Source organism: Amblyomma maculatum, chromosome 9 (genome assembly GCF_055883805.1).
Source record: "Amblyomma maculatum isolate TAMU_Amacu chromosome 9, ASM5588380v1, whole genome shotgun sequence".
Lineage (NCBI taxonomy): Eukaryota > Metazoa > Arthropoda > Arachnida > Ixodida > Ixodidae > Amblyomma > Amblyomma maculatum.
The window spans coordinates 82631620-82654129 of NC_139352.1; the positions used below are offsets into that span (position 1 = coordinate 82631620).

A 22510-nucleotide genomic window follows, 5' to 3' on the forward strand; every position below is an offset into this window, starting at 1 on the left:
TAGTCTTAATATGCGCTTTAATGGAAAATTTCACAGTAGAGAAAATTAATCGACATGTGCGTGAAACCAAATTAAACCGCTCCTCATCCACAAGTTCTCTACTCTTTCTCCATACTATGATGCAGCTCTCACCAGTAGGGGGCGAAGAGGAACAAGGTGTTCGCGATTTTGTCTTGCAAATAGGAAGAGCCTAGCTGACGACAATCATTCAATAGACATACCTGGAATATGCACTTACTTTCGCTGATTATACCATTCCAGACCATGGCAAAGCGCTAACAAACCGGCGGCTTGGTGCTGGTGCGATCCTGTTAAGTCGTAGGACGTGTGTTTGAAGCTTGACCGATGAAAGGTAAATGTACAACACCGCTGACGCTGGGTTCTCGCTTTAAAGGAGCTCTTATGTTACTTGCTAAAGCACAATCAAAAACACTGTCGAATATTTATGAACAATTGGTCGCATATATCTGGTCTAAAGCTGAAATCTGGGCGAGTTGGTATGCATTCATACGTAGGGAACAGCTCGAAAATAGGCGGGTAGAGGTCTCGTCCTTGTCCCGCCTTTGTTGCGCTCTTCCCCAGTACAAATACCTGGCCTCTTGTTTAAGCATGTGTAGTCCTATGCAATTCAACATTTACACTGTGCAAATGAATATTCTCCGGTCAACATCACTGCGTTTTATTATTTTCATGAAACAACACAGTTCTTTGAAATGCCCGCCTTCCATTCTAGAACGAACTGACAAATGTTTTCGCGCAGTTTTTATTTCAAAGTGCTTGTGTTAGTGCAGAACGCATATTATTTCAGCACGCAGAAGGAGGAGAAGAAGGTGGAGGAGGAGGAGGAATACTTTCAAAGCGAAGAAAACGCCTGTACAAATTGCTGACTTGAAAAGATCGGTCAAGAGAAATATAGTGGCCGCCGAAAAGTACGTTGGCATACATCAGAGTCCCGGCCTTCTTCTCGTAACCAAAAAGAGCGAGGGAAGTTTGGTCTTTGTAGTACCACTTTGTGCGCGTTGCATTCTTGAGGTGCGCAGAACCACGCCACTGTAACTTTGTCAACTGCTTTTCGATATTGACGGCGGGAAAGACATCATCCAATTGTGCCGTATACAGCAGTACGTGTATGTTGTTGAGAACATGCTGCAATGTTTTCTCCTGGTCCACAAAGAAATCTTCTACAGCTAAGGCAGCTGCCACCTGTTTCCTGGTACCGTCAAGTGTCCTGGAAGAATCCACGTGAATTATTTTCTTAAAAGCAGGACTATTCGCGTAACGATAATATGCCAAAATTTCAGGGTTCCTTTTAGGTGTTGTAATACTTCCGTGGTGCTGAAATCCTGTCAGACTTTCAAACAAGCTTTGTTCCCCCCGGCCACGTAAGTTGAGGACAGTTTGACTGAGCAGGTAACCAGCAGCAGTATAGTTCTGTTCCGAAACCAAGTACCGAATAACCTGAAAGCGCTTGAAAAATTCAGTCTTGCCCTCTTCGTCTAGTAGCCCGGCGTAATAGAGGTAATCGCTGGAGTCGATGATATCCAGCAGTGGAAACAAGAATCCCACACCCAACATCACTCCTTTGAGTATCAGGGGAGGGCGGTTGGCTTCTTTTTCCAGATATTTGCTCACTGCTCCTATGGCAAACCTAGCTGAAAAACAAAAATAAAACAATAAGCATATAAATTTGAAAAATTCTGTCTAGGTACAAATATTCACTCTTATGTTAGTTCCAATATTAATAATTCCCTCATAGTAGAGCTGGGAACCTTTACAGGCAGGCGAACGTCGCTAGTCACATATTCATAGCTGTGCGTGATAGTCTATTCTCTTAGCACCGTTGTAGCTGTAAATATTGCTTTCGTTTTTTTTTTTCTTCTGCGGTGAGCCGTTCTGTTTTGTGTATAGTAGTGTCATTTTAGCTAACGCTTTGTGATATACGTTTGCCCGTGGTCCAATGTTTCGAAGGTTTGCTGTTATGTTTGTTATTTTTGTAGGAGGGCAGAACTTAGTCAGGTGTTCCATAAAGCCTTTTGCCTGCTAATCCCTGGTTTGCATATGTTTTGTGAATCAAAACTAAAAAAAAAGTATGTTTTTGTGCACATTCAATATCGCAATATAACTCGCCAGAAAGTACACGCGCAGTTATGGAGAAGAAATTTTGCACCTCTAGTGTTTCAGAGGTCCTGCACTTTTTAAACATGCACACATGGAAGGATTTTTCTGGGATACTGTCATATGTGCCTATCAATCTCATTCCAAAAAAAGAAAGACTCGCGACAAAAGCTGAAATCGACTTTTTCATTATTTCTGCGTATCCCCCCTCATCTCAGACTTTAGCTTCCACCAAGAAATAAATTAAAGCCCCTAGCTCTGTGCCTGGGGGTATTTCTACTGTGTTTACAATACATGTAAATAATAAGGTACTTCTGAACACCGGAAAATAAAACTAGAAACGCAGACCGACAATAAAGAGGACTTGCTAATCAATATTTCGTACTGCGCAAGCCATATACTCTTTCCGCCAATTTACACTTGATGCAGACAAGAAAAGCGTCGATGTCACGCTTACTTGCATAATCGTAAAAAAGAAAGAAAAAAAAAACTTACCTCCATACGACTCTCCAGCAATGAATAAACCACTACCTTTGGTCTCGGTGTATATTTTGGTAAACCGGCGCAGAAATCTGATAATATCGGCTGAGGTGTTTTGAAGGTTTCCACTATACTGCTCCATGCGGTCAAAACTGTATCCCGAGCCAAGAGGCTGGTCTAGGTAGATAATGTCGAAGGATTTTAAAAGAGTGTGATTTCTGTAGTAAAGCTTTCCACCAGCGTCGATGCCCAGAGGTCCATTCTCAAGGAACTCTCCGAAAAGCGAGGATTTCCCGGGCCCTCCTTGCAGCCACAAGAGAAGAGGCTTCTTCCGCGAAGGATCCTCCTGCAGACATGCGGTCAGGAAAATAGGTGTGTACACATTTAGGTACGAAGTATGTAATTTCCGTGCCTAAAGCAACAAATAACATGGCTTGTAATCATCATCATCATCATCATCAGCCTTATTATACCCACTGCAGGGCGAAGGCCTCTCCCATATTTCTCCACTTAACCCGGTTCTGTGCTAGCTGCATCCACTTGACCCCTGCGAACTTCTTAATCTCATCCGCCCACCTAACTTTCTGCCGCCCCCTGCTACGCTTTCCTTCCCTTGGAATCCAGATTGTTACCCTCAGCGACCATCGGTTATCCTCTCTTCGCACTGCATGTCCTGCCCATGTCCATTTCTTCTTCTTAATTTCCACTAGAATGTTGGTAACTTTAGTTATTTCTCGGACCCACTCTGCACGCTTCCTATCTCTTAATGTTACCCCTACCATTTTTCGTTCCATAGCCCTCTGGGTTGTCCTCAACTTAAGTAGAACTCTCTTGGTTAGCCTCCACGTTCCAGCCCCATAGGTGGCTTGTAATACTTAAAAACAAAAATATGCCTGCAATAAAACTAGACGTTTTAGACACTTGATCATTGAAAGGGAAATGAAAACATAATACCACGCTACCGAATAAAATGAGAATCAGGTATACTGATTCTGATTTTATTCGTAGCGTGGTATTATGTTTTCATTGCCCTGTCAATGATCAAGTGTCTAAAACGTCTAGTTTTACTGTAGGCATATTGTTATTCAAAGTATTACAAATCAGGTAAAGTTTTTAAGCCCCGCTGAAATGCCCGACTACTGTGCCGGAGTTCCCGGGTTCGAACTCGACCGCAGCGGCTGCATTACGGTGGAGGCGAAACGAAGAGGCGTCCGTGTGCAGTGCGATGTCAGCGCACGTTAAAGATCGCCAGGTGGTCGAAATTACTCCGTAGCCCTCTACTACGGCTCCCCTTTCTCTCTTTTTTCTTTCCCACCTTCCTTCCTTCCCTTACGGTGCGGTTCAGGTGTCCACCGAGCGCCTTTGCCTTCCTGTGAACCAATTATTATTATTATTATTATTATTATTATTATTATTATTATTATTAGTATTAGTATTATTATTATTAAAGTTTTTAAATACAACCTCATAAAAATTGGGTATGTTTTAGCTCAGTTCTATATTTCAGTGCCTAGAACAAAATATGACATGCTCCTGGCAAGCGAGCTGATCGTGTGCTAGACGAATTAGCGCAAAAAACGGCCGATTTCATTAACTGGAACTTCCAGTGTGGCTGACTGACGAGACTGACAATAGTGCTGTGATGAAATGCACCTCTAGCATGGTCTTAGGTACCGATATGGAAGGTGAGAAGAGCACCACATTATCCGCAGAGGGTAAATAAAAATATTAACGGCCTTTATCTAACAGGAAATCCTTAAGCACAGGTCCACTTGTGCTAGCTGGCCGCGCCCTCCCTCCTGACCAAGTAGGAAATTCGGCCACATCTTCGATGGTCAGGTTACTTCCGTCTGCACCTGTACATCTTTGTAACTCCGACTCTCAGTCAACCCAAAACAGCCTGAAGCAAGTCTGTGGTGCCTGCTGGGGACGTAGGTTGTTTTAGCGAACAAATATTGTCTCCTTATTAAGGTGGCTGATAGCCCTGCATGTGTTCTCTGATGGTGGAATCAGACAATAGAAAGCGGTTTCTTAATATAGTGCCGAAAAACAATTATACCATGTAGTAGCCAATCCTAATCGCTGCCCGCTGTGCCCACTTGGATGGCCGACACCGTGACTGATTGCTTTAGTCACATGATGAGAAGTAGTTCAGAGTCTGGATGCGCAGCATGTTATGACTCCATTACGAGTTATAATTTACCGACTCCGTTTTCTCTTTACTCCTCTATGCTACTACCTTTATATTCACCTCCGAACTCGTATCTACTCTTGCTCTCCCTCCCCGCCTTTGCTCGTTCATCCTCTCACTTTGTGCACCTAACGCCTGTTGTCAGGTTGCCTTCCCAGCTACGATGCTAAAAATTTTCCTTAAATTTACTACCACTGCGATTCACAAAAGAAAACAACACACACACACACAACCAAAGACGATGTGGAGTGTCATCCCCAGTTTTTTGTGCACGCTCTTTCCGTTCCGCTCTGAACACTGCAAGCCACCGAGTTTTATCACTGAATTTTGTCTCTATTTTCGGAAATTATTTAAATTGTATCGAAAATAAATCCACAGAATTTTCACAATTTGAACAAGCGCACATCGTTAAAGTTTCTGCAATATAATTGTTAATTGTTGCGCCTCCAACAAAGAATTTGATAAAAAACGGCACAAAAATAGAAAACTTTCTTTTTGAAAGTGAAAACAAAAACAAGAAAATCAAGTTTCTCAAATTAGGTGGCTTGCTTATCATAGTTGGAGTGGTGAAAGAGATGAGAAATGGCACAGTGATATTTATGCAATTGATCAAGAATGTTACAAAAGTTACAATACACTAACATGTTATAAGCAATTTAAGCTTTGACCATAAAGCGAGAATCGCATAGTTCAGCATGTTCAGCAATGCAGGCAAGGCATAGTATCTTTTCGACGCACCTCAAAGGAAATCCTCATTTTTACTAACATGTTATAAGGAATTTAAGCTTTGACCATAAAGCGAGAATCGCATAGTTCAGCATGTTCAGCAATGCAGTCAAGGCATAGTATCTTTTCGACGCACCTCAAAGGAAATCCTCATCTTTCGACTTACGTAGCCCGTTAAGCGACCGATTTATGACTTTACATCACAAAACATGCGCATTTTGAACGCGGCAGTCTGACACCAAAGTCTTGTCATGGAAGTAGCTAAAACAACAGGCCCCAGACCCAGTGGTTACGACGCTCGACTACTGTTCCCAAGGACGCGGGATCGAATCCCGGCCTCGGCGGCAGCTTTTCGGTGGAGGCGAAAAGCAAGGCGTCCGTGTGCTGTGCGATGTCAGTGCACGTTAAAGAACCCCAGGTGGTCGAAATTTCCGGAGTCCTCCACTACGGCGTCTCTCATAGCCTGAGTTGCTTTGGGACGTTAAACCCCACAAACCAACCAACCTAAAACGGGAGCATCCGACGACACCTAATAATAATAACAATAATAATAATTGGTTCACAGGAAGGGAAAGGCGCAGTATGTGTCACACTTGCCTCTATGGGCACCTTAATTGCGTCGTACGGGAAGGGAGGAAGGTGGGAGTGAAAGTGAAAACAGAGAAAGAGGAGCCTTAGTGGAGGGCTGCGGAGTACTTTCGACCCCCTGGGGATCTTTAACGTGCGCTGACATCAGACAGTTTTGTAATTTTGAGAGAGAGAGAGAGAGAACAACTTTTATTTAAAATGCCTGCAGAATCGGTTAGGCTCCCTCCAAGCAGGGAGGACAAGCTTTTACCGCGACGCGGCCACTACGTCAGTCTCGTGCGTTGTGCTCCTTGAGGTCTTGTTACGTCGCTACTTCCGCGGGTTCGAGAGGGCCGCCGCCCCCTTCTTGGGGGTGCTGCCCCCCCTCTCCTCGGTTTCGCTCGGTCGCTGCCTCTCTAGAGCTGCCGAGACCTGCTGGACGGCCTTGAGTTGTGTCTCTTGATCATAGCTCCTCGTTGCAGCCTCTAGCTGCGGCGGGATCGTCGTCTTCTCGCTGGCTTCGCGCGGATTTACACTACAGTCCCAAAGGATGTGAGCCGCGGTGGCTCTCTCCTTCGCGCACAGTCTACACATGTCGCTCGCGTGCACACTCGGACACATGTGCTTAGCTAGCACCGGGGTGAGCAGGGACCCCGTCTGTAACTGTCTGTATAACACTGCCTCCTTCCGGGTAAGCCCCGGGTGAGGTGGCGGCATAGTCTGTCTGTTCAGTCTGTACCATTTCACTATTTCGTTGAAGGTGGTCATCTTGTCCTTGGCACTGCGACGCGACCAAGACTCCGAGTAGGCCGTGCTTGCAGCCGCGCGGTTGGTTAGTCCTCGCGCGGCCGAGTTGGCCGTCTCGTTGTGGTTCACGTTTCCGCGTTCCGACACGTCACTGCCCATGTGGGCCGGAAACCACTTGATCACCACAGGACAGGACGCAGTAAAATTGGAGCGCAAGATCCTCAAGTAGCCGGCGCCATCGTGTCATGGAAATACTTGATTCGTCGAAAGAGGCAACGTAATCGCGGTGTGAAGCAACGGCACCAGACAAAGCATAAACTAGCAACAACTGCAATCACCGCAACCAGCGGCACCTATTGTCTCAATAACCGCGCACGCCTTTGCACATGCAGTCTGCCTCCACAGTATCGTTTGGTCACCTACCCTGACGTAATAGGAAGTTTTAGTTATCGATTTGGCTCGATTGTATACTTGGTAGAATAATGGGTGTAAAGCGCTCATGTGCAGAATACTAACGGCAAAATTGCGTTATCGTGCGCAAAAAAGATTAAGAATTTACCGTTAAGGATTTTGCATTCATAGCGTAAAAACACTGAGGCGCCCTACCAATCGAGAGCAGCACGCTTCATCTGAACAAGAAGTCGTTGTGGTCCTGGATGACACTTTTACAAGTAATCACTGGTGCTGATGCCTTTCACTATAATTGTTCTTGCTTCTATACAACAAATTTAGGTCGCAACTCAGGGCAGTTGTGAAGATACGTTCTACGTTAGGGGCCACCAAAAACTAAAGAAACCTCCTTCTGGTACGCTACCGTCTGCAACTTCTCAGAACGTGGCAACTTTTGGAATATAGCAAAAGAGGTCGGGGCGCAATAAAATTATTTTCGAAGATTGTGATGGCTTGTTAGCATTCCAGAAATTCAATACGACAATCTCTAATAAGTTTTGCAATTATAATGAGCATTGCACGTACTGCGATGGGCAGTATGATTGTTCAAACTCCAACTATCCTCCAACTATTGTTAACGCCGCTCTGAGTAGATTCCTTATTGTACATAATTTTAGCCTCCGAGGCATTCGTTCGGAATTTGATGGCAGAAATGAGTGTATAATCCGCTCATACAGGTTCTAGTGTGCAAATGTCAGCACATTAAAAGCAGTAACTACCCCTGATAAAAAGCCTTTCGCCTCCATCAAGTACACCAAGTTTAACGGCAAGGAAAGCCGTATTAAAGTTGTCTTTAGGGATAACTTTCTTCCACCGCACTAGAATAACTTCCCTGAGCAGTGTGCTATCATGCTACCCCTATACTGAGCACTGCAAAGAATTCGTCGTCCAGCACTGTTTCCTCTGCATAGCCGCGGCTTCAGATTTGATCTTTCCATCTTATTGAAATTCACGAGCGCAGTCTGAAACTTCATAACCTTATTCCAGTTTTCTTTCCTATCAGCCTAGAGCTCGTTTATCCACACAAAAATTCAACAATTGTATTTTGTTGCATTTTGTTATGTTGAACTATACACACTCAGTCAAAAGAGTCAGTTAATATTAGTTCGCATAGCCTGTGCATATAGAATATATGTCAAGGTAGTAGCGTGCTTGACAACAACCAAAACAACATGTTATTTCAATAATATTGTCACGGACAACAGGGCTAGACTTGACTAAAACGCCGGGACGAAGCTGTACCAGCAGGCGAAGTTCGGCACACAGCACGCGAGAGTCAACTTCAGTGTCCTCTTCTTTCAGGCGCAGCAAGAACATGGGGACACCAGGTGGCATTACTCCCCCTCTCAAAAACGAAATAAGGGACGGAGCGCGAGCGATGGCCAATGTAAGCGAAACGAAAGACCAGCACATTGACAGCATAGATAACGGAGGCGGGGTAAGGTGCCCTACGCGACAACGAAACAAGCGCATAGCGCACTACCGCGTGAAATAGGGCTTCATGCGGACAACGTGCACGACCTCGGAGCGTGGTTGCCGACGCGAGGGCTGCACAGTACCCACTGGACGAACTTCGTAAGTCACTTCCGTGACTCGGCGCAGAACTTCGTAAGGTCCGAAGTAACGGGAAATCAGTTTATCACACAAGCCGGGCCGACGCACCGGGGTCCACACCCAAACTTTCTCTCCAGGATGGTATGCGACGTGTCGATGACGGAGGTTGTAGCGGCGTGCATCCGTGCCCTGCTGTTGTTGAATGTGAATGCGGGCAAGTTGACGTGCTTCCTCAGCGCGCTGAGCAAACTGCTCGGCGTCTGGCGTGAGTGGATGATCATCTGTGCAGCTCGGAAGCATGGCATCCAACATCGTCTGAACGTCACGTCCGTAGACTAGGCGAAATGGTGTAAAACGCGTCGTCTCTTGGGTGGCCGTGTTGTAGGCATATGTGATGTAGGGGAGAATTTCATCCCAGTTTTTGTGCTGCGAGTCTATGTACATTGCAATCATGTCGGCGATGGTTTTGTTGAGTCTCTCCGTGAGGCCATTCGTCTGCGGGTGATATGCAGTAGTTTTTCGGTGGCTGGTATGACTAAGCTCGAGCACGTCATGCATGAGCTGTGCCGTAAACGCGGTGCCTCGATCGGTTACGACTAGGGACGGTGCACCATGACGCAACACGATTTGCTGCATAAAGAATTGGGCGATCTCAATTGATGTGCCCCGCTGCACTGCCTTAGTTTCCGCATAACGTGTGAGATAGTCAGTCGCGACTATAATCCATTTGTTACCCGTCGATGACAGAGGAAATGGGCCCAGTAGGTCGATGCCGACTTGGTCAAACGGTGACCGATGTGGAATAATAGGTTGGAGCAAACCCGCGGGCTTGAGAGGAGGCACCTTTCGACGCTGACACTCGCGGCAGCCTCTGACGTAGCGATGGACAGCGTCAGAAAGTTTAGGCCAATAATAGGCTTGACGAACTCGAGCGAGTGTGCGTGCAAAGCCCAAGTGGCCGGATGTGGGCTCATCGTGGCAAGCAAAAAGAATATCGTCGCGAAGGTCGGCCGGCACGACAAGGAGGTGCGCTCGATCAACAGTGCTGGAGTTTTTCTTGAATAAAAAACCCAGCACCTCCACCAAAATATGTCACGGACAACAGGGCTAGACTTGACTAAAACGCCGGGACGAAGCTGTACCAGCAGGCGAAGTTCGGCACACAGCACGCGAGAGTCAACTTCAGTGTCCTCTTCTTTCAGGCGCAGCAAGAACATGGGGACACCATGTGGCAATATCAATGCCAGTAAAAACTACTACACTGTATCAAAATCCAGGTGTTGTCAACTTTCCGTCTGTACTATTTATCGCGGACTAGAGGCTGAGGGCCGCATCATGTCTCATTTGTGTGACATAGCGACTTAAGCATTTAACATCGCTTTTCCTCGACACATGTGGTGCGTTCAAATAGTAAAAACGAGTATAAATTTCTCACCTTGGATTTGATGTACAAGAAGAACAGGTACGCACTGTCCGCAGTGCTCTCTTTATGGTCAACGTTAATGAATCCTGAATAGGCTTCAAGGTCGCCACATGGATCCGGTAGACATACTCGGCTTTTTATTCGCTTTTCTTGAAGAGCTGTTTCAGAGCGAAAGTCTTCTAAGGAAAATAAGAGATCTGTAGAAGAGCTGTGAAAGAGAGCATACAATAGAGGTAAGACCAAAAAATTTTGTGTGTGACAGAATTAAAGGCGGCCGGATTGCTTTAAATAATTTGACTCTATATAAGTACATTAGAACTTAAGCATCCAGTTGACACTGTGGCATGCCATCATCGTCTCGGCGAAGAAGAAGACGACAACCTCAGCACGCCTGCCAAGTACGCGCAGTTCGTTCTACGTGGCTACAAAACTGAATGCCGGCGGTTCGCTGTCCCGTTGCCGCCTGGCACAGCGGGTCCTGCCAAAATATATTTGTGGAGATGAACCACAGACACTCGTCATCGGGTCTCCACAGTAGGTCCTGTCAAATACATTTCACGAAAAAAAAAAAAATGGAACACTACTTAACTAAGCGGAGCACGGTCTATGTCAAGAAGAAAATATCCATATTTGTAACGTCTATTGTAGGATGCATTACCAGCGTGCAACAACGGTAGCTAGACTTCAATACACGAATACCGGCCACATCACCCAAGAAACAATGCGGCTACTTTGTACTATATTACTGAAATGCATATGAGAATTCGCACAGAATGGATTTTGATCATGTGAATTTGCATAATTAAAACTGGCGAACATGTACCGTCACCGCCAAAACTAACAAAAGGAACGTGTTTGTTTCTTAACCCTGAAGTGAGTTTGTGGCATCAGTTAAGATCAAAATTTCCCGCTATTGCTGAGAATTCTATTCTATCTTTTTTTTGGAGGAGGGGGTGATGGGCTGTCAAAATTGTTGACGAGTTAACCTGTTTTACGTATTACTTAAAACGTTTTAAAAAAAGAGCGAGTCTCAGTTTCATAGTGAAAGCTGAAGTCACTTTACTCCAGCCCGGTACACGGGTATAGGGGCCCATATACCAGCCGCTGCTTGTGCTCCTCCTGCCAAATCAATGGGCCGAGACAGTTCCGGCTGCCAAGCTTTGTCCAGCTACAATGTCGAGGTGGTTGAAGCCTGTACCCGTCCTCTTGGACTGCAAGCGCGATGGAAGGCAGCAGCAACTACCACGCAACTGTGAGTACCAGTTGCGCCCATTAGGACAGGCGTCTGAGTGTAGGAAGACCCGAGGGAATTTTAATTTGACACCCATAAAATTCTGGCACGGAAGGCGCCAAAAATGCCGGAATGAATTTCAATATGTCGTTCTTCCCTCGAGACGCAGGGGCTCGCCTTCTAGCTAAGAACGCTCTTTCTGGCAATGGTAATGTCAAGTCCTCTGGTAGGGGAGGAGGGATATAAATGGTAGCTGCGCTGGTCTCCCGCCACTCTCCGAGGAAGCTGCCTTATTGGCCAACCGCCCGTCGGCGGCTGCGTTTCGATGGAGGCGAAACGAAGAGGCGTCGTGTGCTGTGCGATGTCAGCGCACGTTAAAGATCCCCAGGTGGTCGAAATTACTCCGTAGCCCTCCACTACGACTCCTCTTTCTCTCTTTCCACTTTCATTCCCACCTTCCTCCCTTCCCTTACGGCGCGGTTCGGGTGTCCACAGAGCAAGTGTGACAGTTACTGCGCCTTTCCCTTCCTGTGAACCAATTTAACTTAACTTAACCGCCCAATCATAACGGTCATCGCGGGATGGTAGGAGGCACAGCAGTTCCCAAAGGCAAAAATGAGAGCGTTTTGGAGCACTTGTCGCTATAGTCTCGCATGTCTCCCTCTAAGCCTATTTCTTGCTTTGTGGTCCGTTTCAGCCTCACCCTAAACGCTCCCTTATTGGTAGTTGCGGAGAAAGCTTATGGGAGGAATTAGGATGCTCATGGAGGTTGTGGTACACACCCTCCTTGTGGGACAGGGATTATAAGGGCTGGTGGTCAGTTGTGTCTGAGGCGAGACCATCCCGCATAATTTCTGGTGTCCAGAACCAGCGAAAATTTCATCGGATAATTATTAGCACTGGAAACGCAACACCCTCCTAGGTGTGAAGAACTGATGACTCGGGCCAGCAGTTGATGTGGGCTAGAAATCGGTTAACAGGATGAGCCTCAGACCTCATCCAGACATCATCATCAGAGCATCAGACATCATCAGCCTCAGAATCTACACATCAGTTTTCTTTTTTTTTTTTCAAGTGCGGAGCCCAAGTGCACCCACTCGGTGGACGGCATCTATTGAGTCGGAGCGCCCTATTGAAATACCATTGCTGATTCTCTTTGCCCATTGCTTGGTGAGATAGACCTGAAAATGAGCCACGAAGGACCAGGCAGGTGAGATCAAAATCTTGCGCTCCCCATTCCCTTCATATTTCACATGACCCATTTTCAACGACCTCCCGTTATTTAAACCCCTTTCGGCTACCCTCGAGGAAAGATCAGGAGAGTCTACATGTGCCCGTTTAAATTCTTGTATCCTAAATTACCAAATATATTTCGGTATCCGAACCAATTTGTAAACTCATGGTCTTCATACTGATTTCTAGCTTTCATATTTCAAAGATATTCAGTAAAGGTATTCTGATTATCATCCATGCTGATAAAGTGTAGAGCTTGGCATAAAGCGAAACTAGGCTATTATTGCCGCCGTAAGTGGTAGGAGTTAACGTTGGGCGTCTGATTTAGAATAGTAGATAACGCAATAATGCAGCTTTTGCAAAGGTGTTTCCGCATATTAAGTTCCAGTGCAGCGGCAAAAATTTCATAACAGATCTGTAGTAGCAGTGCAGTGTGCTTGCTGAAGCGAAAAAGAAAGACAGCGGCCGTCGATCTCTGTTTTGGAAAGACGACTGTCCGTGATGTTATGGCTGCATTTGACATTTTCTAGGCGATTGGCGATATCGTGTCGGCGCTGGATGGGTTTTCCCAACGAGACTACGTTTGGTATCCACACTACTTAGGTAACGATGGTCTCTAGTGTGGTGTTGATAGGTACGCGTAGTTGGCCTTGTCTGAATGGGAGCGAAATGTTCATTGTTGACAACCGATCAAATTTTCAGCACTCAAAATTCCTCCACTTGGCCCTTCTTGCTCGAGTGCGACAAGGTATAAAACATTCAGTCTTTTTAAAATGGAGATTTCCGCCTTATTTCTTGACACGCGTCAGCGAAATTCCTGTCTTCGAAGCAAGGCATTGGTGCTGTAATCATGAAAAAAAATTGTTTTTAAGGCGAAAGCCTTTATTGCCTCATCGTTGTCGTCAGAAAAGGGTCACGCTTTTGCGGTGGTTCTGATTGGTCGAGACGGGTCGGACGTCATGAAGGTCTCGACCAATCATAGAGTCCCACCGCAGGATACGCGAATGCGCGCCTTATATGGCCATATGGCAATCAATGATCAATTACTATATATTGACCAATTAATTAATAACTACTAATTAGTGGCACGTGTGTATTTATCACACAAAGTGTCCCGGCCTTTATATGGACATATGCTAATCAATGATCTATGACTAATTAATGGCTATTTTTTAAATAATAGTTAATTAATAATTACTAATTAATGACTAATTTATTGATTACTAATTAGTGACGTTTGCGTAATTATTTGATTAATTATGCTGCGCGTACCCAGTAAAATCAACCACACAACAGTAAACGTTGAACAGCTACGAAGATGCAAGGAGCATAAATGCACTCGCAGAATGTGAAAGAGTAGTCGCTCGCTTGACTCGTAGCAGCATTCATCGCTACGTGCGCAACAGTCGCGTAGCAGAATGCAGCACTCAGGCGTTCGCCTTTCATCACTTTAGTCGCCAAAGGGTCCTCGAATTTTATATTTCTAAGGTTGCGCTGTTGATCGGAAAAGGCCTCCCGTCGCAGACAGCGACTCAGGGCACGCCGTTACGGCGCGCGCCCGCCCATGTATGCCTGTTTGCAGTCAGTGAGGTGAAATAACGTATAATGGGGCGTCTTAATGCTTGAATTAACGTATAATTATCAACAGACGCTTGACGTCAAGAGAACTATTGTACACATGTCATTTCAGTGTGCGTAGTGGGGTGCTTCGTCGCTTATGTGACGAGGGGTAGAAAACGTCGTTTTTCGTCTTTAACGGAAGTATTAACCTTAAGGTACAGATTATCGGACTATATTGCTTGGGGGACTGCTAGGAAATACAATTGAAGTAAGACCATTACTTTACAAAAGAAAGTTCTGCCTTGCTTCAAATTTTTCACAAAGTATAGGATTTAAGAACAACTCATCTGCTCAAGAGCCACGGTATACGCAGACAGACCAAATATATATTTAAAAGCAATTGCAACAATAATAGCATTGCAAACAGTACATCAGAAGAAACTTCACGAAAATAATGACTCTGAAACTGCTCAATATATTTTAAGAAACGGAAAACTGTGAACATCAAAATTAGAGCTATAGAAAGCAAAGCAAAAGCAAGCAAACCTATGAAATATATACCATCCTAAAGAATATAAAGGAATGTGAACTTTGGATATATGTCGCGTGTCTTCAAAAGCCATGTTATAGGTAAATATTATTTTCTGGTACAAAACACACAGAGCTGAACTTTTGCTTTAGTCAAAATACTCTTCTGTAACACTGAAATTTCGCTTGGTAACGCGTCTTGCGACAGTGTTATGGTGTTCATTTTCCGTTGTGTGTAACCTTTTCCCTATTTACGAAAGCAATGCGTCCTGTGTTCTGTGTACTATTGTGCAATAGTTACTTTTTGTTATTTATTCAAGTAATTTACAAAGTACCAAGTAATGCATGGTCTCTTTGGGCTACTGTATAGGCAAAGCGTTTTCCAACCCTAGAACAGCATAAACATCGCGTTATATGTCTTGCCTAATACAGAAAGTGTTTTCTCTGAACAAGCATCAAGATCGAAGTGTTCACTTTGGTCAGCATATCATCGGTGAATCTTCAAGACATGGGTCACGTATTGCACATGATTGCATGACAAGACCTAGAATACAAATTTTACATTTGCTTTCGGTAAACAGCACTGGCAACCGACATCCTCAGCGGCTAAATGGCTTCAAGTGCAAACTTGGATAAAAAGTACTGAATGACACTGAGTCTATAAATCTCGCAACTTTGAATTCCTTTTTCGAGCATAAGACGGCAAAGATTCTTCTTCCGAGCAATCCCTGACTCACAGTAAAATGCAGAATTTCTGGAATATATAAAAAGAACTCATATAGCCTCTCTGACATACCTTACTTTATTGGAGACAAAATATCTCGCTGAACTTTATTGTGGTAGCTTCTTTTTAAAAGTTGAAGTTCTCCTACTCCCCATACCCCTTGAAGAGAACGTGTAAAATATGTCCTTGCCTAAACCTTCTGGAATAGATCGGTAAAGATGCTATCCGAAAAATCTTTTATTGTAAAGGCATAGGCGTAAGCACGAAATCTGAACTGTTGATGTTTATGACGTCAACTACTGTTATAATTTTAAACCTACTTTTTGAGCTATCTGCTGCGCAATAATTCACAACATATTCAAAAATCCTGATAGCGTTTTTTAGAGAGACATTTATAGATATTTTATGTGATGATGCCTGCATTTTATGTCCTGGTGCTCACTACGGAAGGTTTGTCTATGCTGGTTTAGCGGCTTTGGGGTAAGCTTTTTTCTGCTGTCTCCTTGTCTGTGTGTAGTGATGCTTTGTTTTTGACATTATCGTGTGGAGCACATATCAAATTACAGGTCAGGAGGGCTGCCCCATTCAGCCCGCAAAAGCAGTAGACGGTACGTAGTCACTGATCCATGTTCTCATTGTACCAAGAATTTCCGCAAGATTAGACACTCTTAACCATATGTGAGTGAGTGTGTGTGTGTGTGTGGGGGGGGGGGGGGGGGGGGTATCTGACCGCTAATTCCGACTCACACATGCTTTGTAATGGCTATTCTTTCCACTCCGTTAAAGTTTCCTGTGATTTGAATGTGCATTTAAGCTAAAGCTGCGACTGAGTTAGACTTCACACGTTCATCTTTCCTCGACATATATACTTGCAGGGAGGAGTGCTTCCGTTGGTAGCATGCACTTAACCTAAACCTACAATTGCTGTAGTCTCTGCGCAATTTTCACTGTTAAGCAACACTCACACCTTGTCATGCATTCTGCCCAAAATACTCTCACCTTTCCTCCATATACTTGCAGTGAAATTTGCTTTCATCGGTGTTTACAACATCACTGAGGTGAACATATTCCAATTCAAGAGCAAAGAGCAGGACAAGTAGAAAGCACTTGCAGAGTTCCATTGAGGAATGCGTAGCAAAGGTGCCGCACACAAGCACCCAATGAGCCTTAATGAGAGGGAGTCCACATTTTTAACCTGTGGCGCGAAAAGGTTAGCAGTAATTATTGCGGATCGTAGATGTGACTTGTAGAAACATAAACAGCGGGAGGGGTGGTGCTTTTTGTCATAAACAAAACTGATTGTTGTGTACAAAGCGCCATTCCAAGAACAATTCTGCAAAGGTTTTTCGATGTTTCTTGCAATGCTTGTGAAGCTCTTTATCAAAAACAGAAATAAATTTTGTTATATGCTCCCTAGTATATAGAGAAAATAATGCACTCGTGGCATCGCTGCCAGAAGCCCTTATTAGTTTTGCGAGCTGACAGCCCGCCGACTGCACGCGGTATTGTCTAACTTCGTAAAATTGATGCCATAGAAAGACACAAGAAGAGAAATAGCTGCTGATACCATTTTTATGTCTTCGTGCTAGAGTGAATTCAGCCGCTGATAAATTTCTGGGAAAGTATGAAGAGGAAGGCATTTAGCATTAAAACCTACTCATCTGCAAACCTTTTTAGTCGCTATTATTTACCTTCCAGCTTCAGATGAAATGTAAACTTCGAGTTGATCTCTTCAATCAAGTCAACTCGTTATCAAGTTTATGAGAAGAGGCATGTGCTGTTATTAGTCTTAAATGGCCTTGTGCCTTTTAGAAATGGCTTCGCCGTTTCCATCCCCCTTTGGGAAAAACTTCTGCAGCTTCGGCCGAATAATGTTGTCGCGACTGACAAATGTGAAGTCGTTATCACGCTCAGCCACTCACCGCAGGTTCTTCAACGAACATTGACGATGGCACCTGCCAAGAATCGATTTTAAAGACACGAAGCTACACACACAGCACCCACGATTTCGAAGTTTAAGCACGGCTCGCTTGTTATCCTCCTGAGACCCGGCTATGGGGATTTGTCCATTATAATGGACACCAAGTATTGAGACGACATTAATCATCATAAAACTTCACTGTTCTTTACTACTCGGAGATATACGGTCGGAACTTACTCAGAGCCCAGATGATGGCAAGACACTCTTTTTCTGTCGTCGAATAGTTCCTTTCCGAACGAGAAAGTGTACGGCTCGCGTAGGCGATGACACGTTCTGCACCGTCCTGTCACAGTATGAGGATCGCTCCAAGGCCGACATTGCTGGCGTCAGTGTGGATATCTGTCTCGTCAAAATGAGCTAGTATTGGTGGATTTTGCAGGCAGCGGCGGAGTTCCTTGAAGGCGTCATCTTGGGCACTCCCCATAAAAAGGGTGTGTAACCTCGAGTCAAGGCTGTCAATGGCTCAGTTAGGCAAGAAAAAAATCTTTAACAGAGCAGCAGTAATAGGAGTAGAGGCCCAGAAAACGTCGGAGGGCCTTCTTGTCGGCTGCGCGTGGGAAACTGGAGACGGTGGAAGTCTTGTCGGGGACTGGTAGAACACCTTGTGCGCTGACCACGTGCCCCAAGAAACGGAGCTCCTCTAAGAAGAAATAACATTTCTCTAGCTTTATAGTTGCGCAGACTGGAGAGCTTGAAGGACAAAGAGCAATCGCTGCAAATGTTGTTCGAAGCTAGACGAAAAGATGACCACGTCGTCCAGGTACACAAATCACTTCTGCCATTTCAGACCAGCTAAATCAGTGTCCATCATGCGTTGAAACGTGGCCGGCACAGAGCAAAGCCCAAACGGGAGCACCTTAAATTCGTGCGACCGTCGGGCGTCACGAAAGCCGGTTTCTCGCTGTCTCGCTCGTTCACCTCGATCTGCCAATATCCGCTTTTCACATCTAAGGAAGAGAAGAACATGGCGTCTCAGAGTCGGTTAAGCGCATCACCGATCCTGGGGAGTGGGTACACGTCTTTTTAGTAACAATATTCAGTTTCCTGTAATCAACGCAGAATCGTAACGTGTTGTTCTTCTTTTTCACCAGGACGACCGGCGACGCCCAAGAACTTGTTGACGGCTGTATACCATCGTCTGCAAGGATTTCATTGACTTGCCTTCTAATAGCCTCTCCCTCTTTAGGCGAAACACGGTATGAACGCTGACAAACTAGTGGCGTGGCCGAATCGATGACGATGCGATGCTTGGCTACCGGTGTACGTCCTCCCTTGGAGCTCGTCGCGAAGTAATCTTTAAATTAAGTAGCAGGGACGACAGAAGGTTCCTTTGATGAGGTCACAAACCCGGGTTTGATTTTAAACTTCTGAAGGGCGTTACGTGGTGCGGATTCGTCGCGAAGATTAATCTCCACGGGGCACAGATTCGGCAACCCATCCACAATGGGGAGGAAGGCGGCAGCCGTTCCCTTGGCGAGCTGCTGAATTTCATTGGTGCAATTTGTCAGGAAAACTGTCGCACAGCCGTCATTCAGGTCGACAATACCGCACGCAATAGCCACTCCCTTCTCGTGCAACAGCGAAGGGTTACTATCCGCAATACCTTCATAGTCGTGAAACTAGTCGTTTCTGACTAACATCAGCAAACTGGACCGGGGTGGCAGCATTACGTCGTCTTCGACAATACGCAGAGCGTTGACTCCTGGGTCTTCCGTGTGACAAAGCGCCACAGCTTGCTTTGTCGAAAATGCGACTCGCGCCTCATGTAGGTCGATCACAGCACCGTTTGCCTGGAGAAAGTCGAGGCCCAGGATGAAATCTCTCGACAACCCGCGCAAGACGACGAATTCACCAACGTAGACGAAACCGCGGATGCCGGTTCGGGCTGCGCACCTTCCGGCCGGGCTAATGAGGTGACCTCCAGCTGTGCGAATTCTGGAGCCCAACCATGGCGTCAAACCTTTGCTCTAGTCCTGGGCAAGGCCATGGCTCATCACCAAATAATCTGCACCAGTATCAAGTAAAGCGATAGCGTTAGTACCATCAATTGTCACACACAAATCAGAGGTAGCGCGTCGGATGCTGTCGCTACCCTGCCTCTGTGAGAAAGCAGCGTTTCGGCGTATTGGCGGCGGAGGATCTTCAGTTTTCCCGACAGCAGCGGCCTTGCCTCCGGAGACCGCTGGAATTAGTTTGCCCGACGTGGACTGGGAGAACGCCGCTCAGGATAGCCGGCGTCTCGGCGAAGACTTGGGGGACGGTAACGCTGAGGAGACGACGATCTAGAGTCATAGCGGCCGTATGTCCCAGGCCTCTGACGGGCCGACAGGTGAGCTTCGATTTCGAATGGTAGTTCGCCGTTCCGTGGGCAAGAGTCTTCGGGCGCGAAACCTAGCAGGCCCATTCGGCGATATGGGCAGGCCCTGTAAAGATGACCCACCTCACCACAATGGCAGCAGAGGGGTCGCCGGTCTGATACACGCCACACTTCACATTTCCGTGGCCGCTGATAGGCTGGTCGAGCAGGCACACGGGCAAAACCAAAGTGCTGCACTGCTTGAGTCGTGGTATTGACGGTATTGATGTCGTAGTCAAGTGCTGCCGCCCGGCAGAGGACAGATGCATAGATAGGTCTGATCTCAGTCTGGCTAGGACCCTCAGGGAGTTGTTGCGCTGCTAGGCGCACCTCGCCCCCGACGACTTCCGACAATGATGTAATAGAAGGCGCGCTGGAAGGTAGCTGGAGGGCTTGTAGTTCTCCCTGACGATCGACCTGATTAGGTCACGTAAAGCGGCCACATCGCTCCCAAGCGACATCGAAGAAACAGTGGGGTCAAGCGTGCTCTCATGCCGATTGTATTGCCGGGCTCGTTGCAAGAGCGTTGTTTCCATGGTGGTTGCCTCAGTGAGGAATTCGGCAACAATACGCGGTGGACTACGGACTAGACCGGCACAAAGGTCCTGCTTGACCCCACGCATGAGGTGGCGAAGCTTCTTCTTCTCCGCCATGGAGGGGTCGGCACGCTTGAAAAGGCGCGTCATGTCCTCCACATACATGCGGACGCTTTCGTTAATCCGCTGGGTGCGGGAGTGAAGCGCATCTTCCGCTTTCTCCCGGCGGTCTGCGTTGGGGAATGTAGATAGGGGATTTCGGCGAAATGTCTCCCTGGAAGACAGATTGATCTCGTGGTTCTCAAACCATACCCTAGCGAAGTCTTCAAGCGCAAAAAAAAAAACACGTTATGGAGCTTACGGTCGTCGCTCCAGCCGCTTCGCGGCGTGTGGTACAGGATGGTCGCTGGGGGCCTACTATCTTTGGTCATTACCGGTGGGACCGTCGGTCGAGGCTGCGTCGTCCTCGTCGGGGTGGCAACAGGTCCGAATTCAGGTGACTGAAATCAGGCGCTGATGAAAAGGTGTGAGCTCCGCGTTCTTATCTCGTAGGCGTACGCAGGTCGGGAAGCGTACACCCAGCACCTCCACCAGATGTGTAACAGTTGTTACACAGAAAGACTACTGTGGCCGCTGAGCGAGGGCACCGAGACAGCTGAACAAGCGAACGAAGGCACCAGGAACGGGGCCCACACTTCTACGTCGTCTACTTCGTCCTATTAAGCTTCTCCTTCTATCTCTAATGGATGTGTAAACATTGGACACCTACTGGCGCTATCTATGCCGCATTGATGAAAATACGTTGTTCAAATTCCCGCCAAACCAGTTCCTGCTGACATTCAGCGGCGCCACTTTTTATGGCAACTCCCGGAGAAATAATTATTGTTTGTCCTATTTCTACCTACCTTTAAAGCATTACTTTTATTTTATATTAAAGGTAATACAAGATGAAAAGCGCAAAACGCGAAATTTAAACTGTACATGTGCTCACTTTTATCTAAGCTTCGTTTGAGTTTGATTGTTCATAACGTTGGACGCTATATAGGACTCAACCCGGTTATTGTCACCGCGCTTTTGCGATAGCCTTGTTATGAATCGCAGAGTAGCACTGTTGGTGTTTAGCGCCATGTGGGATAAAGTCGCGTCGCCTCGTGACTCAAGGTGTGAACCAAGATGAAACGGAGAGTCTCGGTGATCGCCGCGGTGGAGAATCTTTCTGTCAGCGGGCGCTCATCTAGACACTCCAGCGCATGACAGACAGACTGTATTTCGAGAAGCTGAAGAGCATGAACACCCGAATGAAGGATCGCGCTGTGCGTTCCACACCGCACCAGTTCTAAATGTCTCTTTTTCGGTAGCAACAACCATGCATTGTTACCGCGTTCACCGCAGGGTGAAGAAGGATGGCCCGTATTGAGGCGTATAGCAGCGGAAACGAAATGAAAATTTCATGATCAGAGGCACTAAACACACCGCCCCGAGTTTGGCTAGACTTCGAAATCTCCGCGATCTCTGGCGACGCCTTCAGATGAATTAATAGCATCAAGACATGAAATTTCCCCCGCGGAACGTTTTCCAATTTCACTACTCTATATATAGAAAGGAAGCACAGCGGGCTCGGCGCCACTTCATAGCCTCTCTGGAAAGTCGATAAAGTACGACTCACGTGATCAAACTATTAATGTATTCTATCAATTGTTTATTATTCCACCGAGTACATTACTTGTGCAAGTAATTTGTAAAATACATATTCTTAGCGCGTTTGTATTACGTATTTAAGGGTACCTTAAAAGCATTTTATAGAGTACAAGATGTGCATTGAATCTGTTTTAGAATAACTTGTAATTTATAATAGTTTCACCTTATCAGCGAGATAACGCTGTAGTATCATGATAAGCTGGGGTGGCTTTTATTTAACGCAAGGATTCCACAGGACAGAAACTTCTATTTCAGTATGGCCTGGCAGACCACTCTCCTGATTTTAATAAAGCGATAGCTCTGAATCTAACTGCCCCCGCTATGATAGTCCTGAGTTGAACTGAGGAGCTTTCAAATTTCACGAGTTTTGCCCGTGTTCGCATGTCAGTCAAAGCCATAACGAACATGCT

At 46.0% G+C, this 22510-nt stretch overlaps 1 protein-coding gene across 1 annotated transcript; it reads right to left on the bottom strand.

Moving 5' to 3' along the window:
• Positions 1–737: 737 nt before the first annotated feature.
• Positions 738–20552, bottom strand: LOC146179607 (vitellogenic carboxypeptidase-like). Its single transcript, XM_084580219.1, has 5 exons — positions 20412–20552; positions 19951–20024; positions 10266–10461; positions 2611–2938; positions 738–1652 (listed from the first exon to the last, which is right to left on the bottom strand). Exons 1-5 carry the CDS (start codon positions 20550–20552, stop codon positions 805–807), a joined length of 1587 nt encoding a protein of 528 aa, XP_084436345.1. The 3' UTR covers positions 738–804.
• Between the last annotated feature and the right edge of the window lie 1958 nt (positions 20553–22510).

Excerpts from the sequence above, each read along its gene's own strand:
- LOC146179607 (XM_084580219.1), bottom strand. The coding sequence starts at position 20,552 with ATGACGCGCCTTTTCAAGCGTGCCGACCCCTCCATGGCGGAGAAGAAG. Across the intron at positions 20,025-20,411 it reads TTGCCGAATTCCTCACTGAG|CCTATCAGCGGCCACGGAAA; the intron begins GCAACCACCATG and ends CTGCTCGACCAG. Across the intron at positions 1,653-2,610 it reads TGCTGGAGAGTCGTATGGAG|CTAGGTTTGCCATAGGAGCA; the intron begins GTAAGTTTTTTT and ends TTTGTTTTTCAG.